Here is a 9,208-nt window from a genome sequence, read left to right as displayed (position 1 = left end):
TCTGTGGTCCTGCTCTCAGCTCAGTTTTGAGGGAGAGGGTGATGTAAGAAGACATTTGTTCGTTCATAGAGGACCATTTGTTTTTCCTCTTTGAGTGCAAAACACACAGAAGAGTCTGAATAAGTTCCTGAAAAGTTGGATTTCTAGTTTTGATCTGACTTCCACCAAAATGTCAGGGGACTCTCTGGTTTCCGGCTCCTTCGCAGTGGCAGACTATGTGGTGTTTGCTGTCATGCTCGTGATGTCCGCCGCAGTTGGGGTCTACTACGCCTGGGCGGACAGAGGCCAGCGGAGCTCGGGGGATTTCCTAATGGGGGGACGAAGACTGACGGCCCTGCCTGTCTCCCTGTCCCTGACCGCCAGCTTCATGTCAGCCATCACAGTGCTGTCCAACCCAGCCGAGGTAAGGTTGATGCACATTCCCAAAGCTCAAATTCAAAAACCGTCTCTCCTGAAAAGTCTTTTTGTGTCTCTTTCACTCGACACCTGAGACATAATGATAGATGAGATATGCATAGGACATAAAACGTCATGAGCTGTAGTGCCGGATTGTTCATCACACCAATGCACGTATAAAGACAATGCATGGATTTCAAAGTAATCAAATTCATGTACAGAAAACATAATCAGATATTCTGTCTAGAACAAAATCAGAAAACAAAGAAGAAAACATTTCTAATTTAAATCATCTCTCTGTAGGTATACCGCTACGGGGCCAATATTGGATTCTATGGCCTTTCCTATGTAATGACGATGGTGGTCACATCTGAGGTATATCTCCCAGTCTTTTACAGGCTGGCCATCACCAGCACGTATGAGGTGAGTGCGGTTTGGATTTCAGATTAGCGCTTGCGTGATTATTCTGTTCTATTCACAAAGCCATGAAATCTGTAAACATGTTTTGTTTGCCAGAAAAATGCTTGAGAAACTGACCCAGTTATTGGCTGCTGTCGTCTTACTGTGCAAATAAAAAGGTTAATGTAAGAGTGGTTAAAAATTATCCTGAAGTACTGAAGAGCACGTCTTTGGCCTCGTCTGAGGATGATAAAGGTATGGTGAAACAGAGGTAGGCGGAGTCAGGGGTGTTAAAAATACGAGCTTTATTGGTTTGTTGGTGGTTCTACATCAGCAGAGGTGGGTTACAGGGGGCTACAGCCTGGGCTACAGGCTAGGATAAAGCATAACACAGACTGTATGCACTATTAAAAATCTGTTCAGGAGGTTGGTGCACAGCAGTGGGTGTATGATATTGTGATAATGGCATGTGCTCTCATACTGTGGAGGCCTCAGGTTTCTGCTTCCTTGATTTGTAATATCAGTTGATTTCCTTTCGGAAGCTCTGTTGCTGTATTTTCCTCCCAAGTAAGTTGGATTGTTGACTGTTTTTTTTGCACATGAGGAAGTTTGCTTTAGTTCTGATTACTTGTCCATTTTTTGATTTTTGTAATACATTATTGGAGGAGACATTGGCAGCATGTTGAGGTTAAGGAACCCTTGGATCCCAAGTGAAGGGGTGTAAAATCAGTAATTGCTTTTGTGTAAATGTCACATTTCTGATGCTGACCTTCTGTATTGTCTGTTCTTTGTCAAGTATCTGGAGCTCCGTTTCAACAGAGCAACCCGTCTACTGGGAACTGTGCTCTTCATCGTTCAGACAGTGAGTAAGAAGCATGTCAACACATCATGACAGATCTTTGACATCTGAGGGACAAAACAGCAAATCTGACATCGGAGCCTCATTTCTGTCTGTATCATATCTCTCGGCCCGTCGCAGATCCTCTACACTGGAATCGTCATTTATGCCCCAGCTCTAGCTTTAAACCAAGGTATGTTGTTTTCAGTCCACAGCAGTTGGAGTCATAAAACAATCCAGCATGAGGGCACTTAAAGCTGCTTGGTTTTGCTCACTCGAGTATGTCTGAACCCCCCCCCCCCTGCAGTAACTGGTATGGATCTGTGGGGCGCTGTCATTTCCACAGGCGTGGTCTGTACCTTTTACTGCACAATGGTACGTAACAACAGCTGCTCAGCTGGCTTCTGCTGTGCACAAAATGAAAATCTTTAAGTACTGACATCACCCAAAAATGTGCTTTTTTTTATTCCTGGATTTTAATGCGCTGTTTGTTTGTGCTCCATGTTGTTGCAGGGCGGGCTGAAGGCGGTGGTGTGGACAGATGTGTTTCAGGCAGGTACTCCTGGTACTAATTCATCATATCAAGTCAGGGATTACTATGCATGGGTCATTCCTTAATGTGGCTACTAGTGACAATACTGTCCACCAGTATTTCATACACAGCATCTGTAGGCCACCACAGCAAGACACTGCTCTCCATAAGAAATGCAAGTCATTACATATTAACCACATTTCATTCAAAACACCTGCATTTTGGCTCGTGATATCCACGGGTAATAAAGTGCAACAGTCTGGTGGCATTAGAAACACCACTGGGATAATGATCCTCATTTTCCCCTCCAGCTCGGTGTCATGCTTGCAGGCTTCCTGTCTGTCATCATCAGGGCTGTGGTCTTACAAGGTGGAGTCCTTCCCATCATTTCGGACTCACAACAAGGAGGAAGACTCAACTTTTGGGAGTGAGTGTGCGGCGGAGTTGAATGGTTCTTTTTAACGGTGTGAGGAGAGTAACTCTCAACAGAAGGGGTACAGGAGCAGCACTGAGACTTTTGTGTTTCACTAGCTTTGACACAAACCCTCTGAGGAGACACACTTTTTGGACCATAACCGTCGGAGGGACATTTGTCTGGGTCAGTATCTATGGGATCAACCAGGCCCAGGTTCAGAGATATATCTCCTGCAAGACCATCACTCATGCCAAACTGTGAGTTCTGACATATTTATGTGATACGGTATAATTCCCAGTCTTCATTTTTTTGATATGCATCCATACATTCATGTGGGTTTCTAACGATGTGTCCAGTTACAATTTTCCATTGTTTTCATATGCTTTTGTCCATGTGCTTCACTACTTCATGTGTGTGTGTTTCTTCCTTTTTCCAGATCTCTGTACATCAACCTGCTAGGCCTGTGGTCCATCCTGCTGTGCTCAGTGTTTGCAGGAATGTGCCTCTTCTCCGTCTATAAAAGCTGTGACCCCTGGACCGCTGGACTGGTTTCTGCTCCCGATCAGGTACAGCGGAGAGAGTTACGGCGATCGGTGTCTTGACAAAACACACACACATAGCTGTACACATGAGGAAATGCGATTGTGCTGCAGTTTAAACATGAAAACATTGTGCCACCCTCCCGATCACATGAATCCAGTGTCACCCCTCCTCTGTAGCTGATGCCATATTTGGTGATGGACATCTTGGGAGACTATCCTGGCCTTCCTGGACTGTTTGTTGCAGCTGCATATAGTGGATCTCTAAGGTGAACATTAAAGTTATTTCACTCAACAGACTATTTTGTATTGTTTACCGCCATTTTTAGCAGATTGTATGTGTGGTAAAATATAATTCTAGGTTACATTAGGTCTGTTTTATATTTTCTTTGATCAGCATATTAACACACAGAACTAAAGAGGGACTGACAGGAAAAAGGGTATTTGTACGATGATCCTTCTTTGGCTAAATTGTGTGTGATTGTGTTGTCATTTCAACCCCAGCACAGTGTCTTCCAGCATCAATGCACTGGCTGCGGTGACAGTGGAGGACCTGATCAAACCGTACACTAACATGTCCGAGAAACACCTGTCCTGGACCTCAAAAGGCCTGAGTGAGTGGACCGCCTTCACAGTGTGTCAGCTGAGTGAATGGTTTGTTGAACACTAACACACTGTTGTTTGCAGGTCTCATATATGGGGTTTTATGTATTGGAATGGCAGGACTGGCTTCAGTCATGGCAGGGATTTTGCAGGTAGAGTGGACAGACATATGTAGTTGTTAATTATATTTAGTTTTGTAGGGTTTAGCAGGAGATCCCGTCAGGGGTTCAGAGCTTATTATAGGAATGAACCCTGCTACTTGTGTGATATGTGTTCTTTCTACAGGCAGCCATCAGTATATTTGGGATCATTGGAGGTCCTCTGCTTGGCCTGTTTACGTTGGGTATCCTCTGTCCATTTGCCAACTCCAGCGTAAGACCGTTCTCAATTAACCGTAGTTCTTTTGTTATAATTGTGATTCCAGTAACCCATGGTCATATTGAAAAGGACATTAATCCATCATGCAAATGGATTTTCCTCCTAATAATAATTTGACTCTAAAATAATTTGTTCATCCTATAAAATGTCAAAAACACTGACTGTTGTTTACCTACATCTTTGCACTTTCTCACAGACCACCCCTTTAAAATGTCTGTATCCCATGAACAAAATGCTCATCTGAAAGGAACGTTTTAGTATTTTCAATGATTAAAATGTCTTCTAGGGAGCTCTGACAGGCCTCGTGTCAGGGTTGGTTGTGTCTCTGTGGGTGGGCATCGGAGCCCAGGTATACCCTCCCCCTGCTGCATTGACCCGACCTCTGTCACTGACCACTGAAGGCTGTAACTTCACCACTGCAGACAGCCTCAACTGGACCTTCACCGCTCCGCCAACAGAAGCAAGCTCCATCACCACAGCCCCACTGCACAGCATTGGCAGCACGTAAGTGCCACTACTTTCCATTACTCTTATTTATCCAAATCACAGATAGAGGGTCCACTTATACAGAGCATTCATAAGACAGAATGTAAATATATTTGTGTGTGTGCCTTGGGCACTATTTTCTGAACATATATGATTTTCTTCCACCTCCAGGTCTCTGCTGGCAGGTAACTGGTACTCTCTGTCCTACCTTTACTTCAGTCCCATTGGGACCATAACAGCTATTAGTGTGGGGCTACTAGTCAGCTTGTTAACAGGTAAATAACATATATTCTGTTGCATAATTTACAAATGACAAATCTGATTTTACTGTGCTTCAAGATTGTCCTCTTTTTGACTCCTAATGTCCACGTCAGGAGGCTGGAAGCTGCAGATGGAATCAAGGCTTACATTAATCAAAGAAGACACGACTCTCTATCACCTAGTCAAGTGTTTCAGAGACAGGGTAAGCACTGCAGCAGTGAAAGAACAAAAGATGAGATGAGATGAGACAAATATCAGCTGCCGACTTTCTGCTTTGTGCTCTTCCCTTTCGAGGTCATGGGACGAACAGGAAAGCTTGACCTGACAAGGGACAGAGAGAAGAAGTTTGACAACACTAATCCTGCTTTCTGTGACGTTGAGCTGGACTTAACAAAAAGCAGCATTCCAACATGAAATGCAGCTAATATTTGTAACATAACTTGGGGATTAAATCATTTTTTCTCCATTGTCTAATACAAGAAATGTCAATGAAGGAGCTAAATTACAGGAAAAAATGACAGAACCTGTAATTTGTTCCGATGGAAAATATCACTGCTTTAAATGTTAATATTTGACCCTGTGTTTACAAAGGCATACTGAAATACAGCATTTACTGTATAATGTGTGTGTGCTTCACGCTTCATGTACCTATCTGGAATGCTCAAACACAAACACATACAAACTTTGGAGAAGTTTTGGAGACGAATAATGTTTCCCTGCTCTTCACCGTGGAGTGGAAGAACGACGTGGAAGGACTCTGGTTTTCACTCGAAATAAAGGTTTGTGTTTTTTCACGCATTTCACTGTCCTGTCAGAGGGTGATGCACCAGGATTTCCATTTATTCATAGAGGAACGTCTGCACACTGATCAGTTTGAAAAACCCTCTGAATAGTTGCATTTTAGCTTTGGGCTGACTCCGATATGTCAGGGTATTCTCTGGTAGCTGGCTCCTTTGTGGTAGCAGACTGTGGTGTTTGCTCTCATGCTGGTGGTGTCCTCTGCCATCGGGCTCTACTACACCTGTGCCAAAGAAGGCTCCAGGGACTTTCTAACAGGGGGACAAAGACTGACGGCCCTGCAGTCTCCTGTCTGCCAGTGCTGTCCAACCCAGCTGAGGTAAGGCTGATGCAGTGCTTTACATTAAAGTTCAGATAGAGGGGAAAAAAAGCTTTCCCTGACAGGCCATGTCATCTCCTCCAGTCGTTCTCACTGCAAATTCCCTTGTTATTGTTAACAGCATAACATAACAGCAGCTGAAATGAGGTTTGCTATGCACAGTTTGGTGCATAATCAAGTGCCTACAGGCTCACCCAATTCTATTATGAATTTTATGCCGCACAATATTGGCCTTTGAAAGCAAATACAAATACCAGTAATAAATCGGTGTGCATTGTGGGCACAGAAAAATAGAAAATACACATTAAAAAAGAAGCCTGGTTCCCGCCTCTACTCTCTGTGTCAGGCAAAGAGCACTGCTGACTGGTTGATGTGCTTGATGTTTGCTTTGGTTACCTGGGTTTGAATGGAAATCTTACTGTGCCATCCATCTGTGGTCAACATTGTTACAGGGTGGACTGAAGGCGGTGCTCCAGGTAAGCTTCTGTATGGAAAAAAAAATACGTAAGGAGGTGTTGTTATGGCTTGTGTCACTTACAATGAATAAACTGTACAGCAGCGTTTCTTAGACAGCAGCATAACCAAGCACAAGAAAAAAGTATCACCAGCAATGGAGGAAATAGGAAAAGTCATTCATTATTAGCCACAAATCACAAGCATATTTTGGAATAAAGCATCCATTACATAGTATAATCCATATAAAACAGCTTAGGTGTAACAACCTGGTGTAGTCAGATCCAAAATCAGGATCTAAACCTTGGTAGGTGCGGTCACCAAAGGTCACCATTTTTGTCTTCTGGAGTGGAATAATGGCTGTGATGAGGACTGAAACAAATGAAAATGAAAATGCTGGAAGATAACTGGTACTCCCCTTCACTATCTCAACTTCAGTCTCACTGGAACTGTAACAGCTAATTGGCTCTGCTCAATTACATTTGATATTGAAACCACTGAAAGCTGAGTGTCTTACTGTTTTGTAATGACCCTGTTTTGTACATTTCAGGAGGCTGGAGGACCAGGGTGGAATCAAGGCTCACATTAATGAGAGAAGACTTCCAATCACCCATTCACCTTATTTAAAGACAGAGTAAGTGCTGCAGCAGGATGACAACGAGAAAAGCTACTGACTGTTAACAGCTGCTGATTTCTGCTTTTATCCATCCCTCTTCAGGTCGACAGAAGAGCAGAAAAGCTTGACCTGATAGAGAGGAGAGAAAACAGCACAAATCCTGCTTTCTGTTGCACTTAGATGGACTGAACAATAGCATGTTTGTCGTAAAATGTCTAGATTCAATATTCCTATTTGCAATATGTTCTTAATACAAAGGATGAATAATATTAATCTTCTAATACAAGAAGTGAAAGTTATTACAAACCAGGATATCACTGCTTTAAAAATATACATGTGTGTTTCATTTCCAAAGATATTTGAAGGAGTATTTACAAATGCATGCTAAAATATATCCCACAGCCTGAAGGCCTGACTGGTTGATGTGCTTGAGGTCCACTTGAGGAATTATGGGGGATTTCTACTTTTTTTTCTTCATGTTTGACATAGTAAAAAAAATGAAATTGTTTTGTGATAGAATGTCAATAATTCTTCCTTCCTTTAGTCTTGAAAACAGCTCAAAGATTATTTGTAATAAAATCTTGTGACAAGTTGACACAAAGGATTGTAAAACTCTGATTCACACAATCATTTTTGGTACATACACTTTGAAATCTTTATGATATACAGCACCATTGACATTCAACTTCTTCTGTTTGTCAGGTCTTGGTACAAAATAACAAACATATTTCTATTTTTTTATGGTGCAATCTTAAAAACAAAAAATGACAGTAAACCAGTATAATTGTTGAAGAACACTGCTGTGATTTCATGTTTATTACAATGTGGGACATCAGTTTCAAAAGCCATTGAATAGTGCATTGATACACAGTCACGTACATTCACTCATCAAGAAATGTGACTGTGTATTTACAAATATATACACTGAAATACATTTGACAATATGATTCAGTCTGCCTGATCCTGAGGCCTCTGCAGACCTCTGTCATTTTTCACTAATTACAACCATGATGTGGGCACCCATTTCTAAATGGACAGTAGATTACATAATCTTGACTGAGGACATGTTGATTAGCCTATGATATTAACATATATTACAACTTCTTGGCACTTGGTACAGATGGATCTTCCATTTCCCCTGAGAGGCAAGTTTATTCTTTATATGAGGGCAGCTGATGTGTTTGTCATCTCTGCAGAGTAATGATTAGTAGCGCTGCTGCACAATATGAAAATTAAATATTTACACAGATTGTACTTCCCTTACATTTCAGATGGGTAACATGGTGTTTGTAATTATTTTTCTGGTTCATAATACCTCTTCTTCATGGCTCGATATTTCCTGAGGAAATAAAGAGCCTCCAGTTCCTTGATGACAAAGTCACCGCGAGCCAAAAGCTTCTTGATCTGATCGGGGTCTGTCACGTCTCTGTTCTTCATGAAAGCTGACTTCAGGCGCTCTCTGAAGTAACCTGCTCCCTGGGGGTACTCACGGCCAAGATACAGCAGCTTTTAGAGGGTGGAAAACAAAGAAAAGCATTTGTAGCACAGGACACAACCGGGCCGTGTGTGTATCAGTGTGTGTGTCAATGACCGACTCACTTACGGTTTTGTAGAGCCTGATAACCTCACCCCTTAAAGGGTTGGCCATGGCAGAGACCAGGTGCCTTTCACACTGCTGACACGTGAAGAATATGACAGTACAATTGTTCGTTGACTAAAATGACAATAACACCAGCAGAGTGAAACATTCAAACAACTGGAACAGCCCTAAAGATAGACGAATTGCGACGTCTTATCAGTCCACTGTGGCAGCAGTTAGCTGGCTGCAGCTGAATAGCTAGCATGTTTGTTAGCATTCATCACAGACTCTACGAACAAGTATATTAAACTATGGATTCATATTTACACGGGTTGTTTTGTGAAGTGGATTGTCTCAAATGGTACAATCACGAAGAAACGTCTCCTTTGCTTTGCCCTTCCTTTAACTAAACGCTGGACAGGCCAGCTGTACACACTGCCGTATGTCGTTTCGTAATGTTGCAAACGAAAACAGATAACTACGCATGCGTCGGCGTTTCTATGGTAACCTGGACGCTGTAGCGTGGGTTAATTTCAACATGGTGAGTTTTTACTATATTTTTCGAATAAACAGCCCCTGTTTCACCTTAAACTTTG

The 9,208-nt window shown here is 42.3% G+C and overlaps 2 protein-coding genes across 4 annotated transcripts; one reads left to right on the top strand and one right to left on the bottom strand.

Annotated features, from left to right (window-relative positions):
• Positions 1–169: 169 nt before the first annotated feature.
• Positions 170–5,261, top strand: slc5a8 (solute carrier family 5 member 8). The gene is made up of 17 exons (XM_070991617.1): positions 170–403; positions 700–819; positions 1,592–1,657; positions 1,775–1,826; positions 1,941–2,008; positions 2,147–2,185; positions 2,477–2,592; positions 2,697–2,837; positions 3,017–3,146; positions 3,300–3,388; positions 3,624–3,733; positions 3,807–3,874; positions 4,008–4,094; positions 4,387–4,604; positions 4,758–4,861; positions 4,961–5,049; positions 5,142–5,261. Exons 1-17 carry the CDS (start codon positions 170–172, stop codon positions 5,259–5,261), a joined length of 1,851 nt encoding a protein of 616 aa, XP_070847718.1.
• A 2,553-nt stretch (positions 5,262–7,814) lies between these two features.
• On the bottom strand, positions 7,815–9,063 carry lyrm5a (LYR motif containing 5a). Of its 3 annotated transcripts, none has more exons than XM_070992058.1 (3): positions 8,940–9,063; positions 8,637–8,747; positions 7,815–8,539 (listed from the first exon to the last, which is right to left on the bottom strand). In XM_070992058.1, the coding sequence occupies exons 2-3, from the start codon at positions 8,679–8,681 to the stop codon at positions 8,327–8,329; spliced, it is 258 nt and encodes an 85-aa protein (XP_070848159.1). In that variant the 5' UTR covers positions 8,682–8,747; positions 8,940–9,063; the 3' UTR covers positions 7,815–8,326. The 3 variants fall into 3 exon arrangements, with proteins under 3 accessions (XP_070848159.1, XP_070848160.1, XP_070848162.1); XM_070992059.1 differs by having other exon boundaries at positions 8,637–8,708; XM_070992061.1 differs by having other exon boundaries at positions 8,637–8,705.
• Between the last annotated feature and the right edge of the window lie 145 nt (positions 9,064–9,208).

The sequence above is a fragment of the Chaetodon trifascialis genome, chromosome 22 (assembly GCF_039877785.1).
Source record: "Chaetodon trifascialis isolate fChaTrf1 chromosome 22, fChaTrf1.hap1, whole genome shotgun sequence".
NCBI classification, from domain to species: Eukaryota; Metazoa; Chordata; class Actinopteri; order Chaetodontiformes; family Chaetodontidae; genus Chaetodon; species Chaetodon trifascialis.
Note: the sequence above shows the minus strand (reverse complement) of the source record. Positions and strands in the feature narration are given on the sequence as shown.

Excerpts from the sequence above, each read along its gene's own strand:
- lyrm5a (XM_070992058.1), bottom strand. The coding sequence starts at position 8,681 with ATGGCCAACCCTTTAAGGGGTGAGGTTATCAGGCTCTACAAAACC. Across the intron at positions 8,540-8,636 it reads TTATCAGGCTCTACAAAACC|CTGCTGTATCTTGGCCGTGA; the intron begins GTAAGTGAGTCG and ends ACCCTCTAAAAG.
- slc5a8 (XM_070991617.1), top strand. The coding sequence starts at position 170 with ATGTCAGGGGACTCTCTGGTTTCCGGCTCCTTCGCAGTGGCAGACTAT. Across the intron at positions 2,593-2,696 it reads GGAAGACTCAACTTTTGGGA|CTTTGACACAAACCCTCTGA; the intron begins GTGAGTGTGCGG and ends GTGTTTCACTAG. Across the intron at positions 3,875-4,007 it reads TCATGGCAGGGATTTTGCAG|GCAGCCATCAGTATATTTGG; the intron begins GTAGAGTGGACA and ends TTCTTTCTACAG.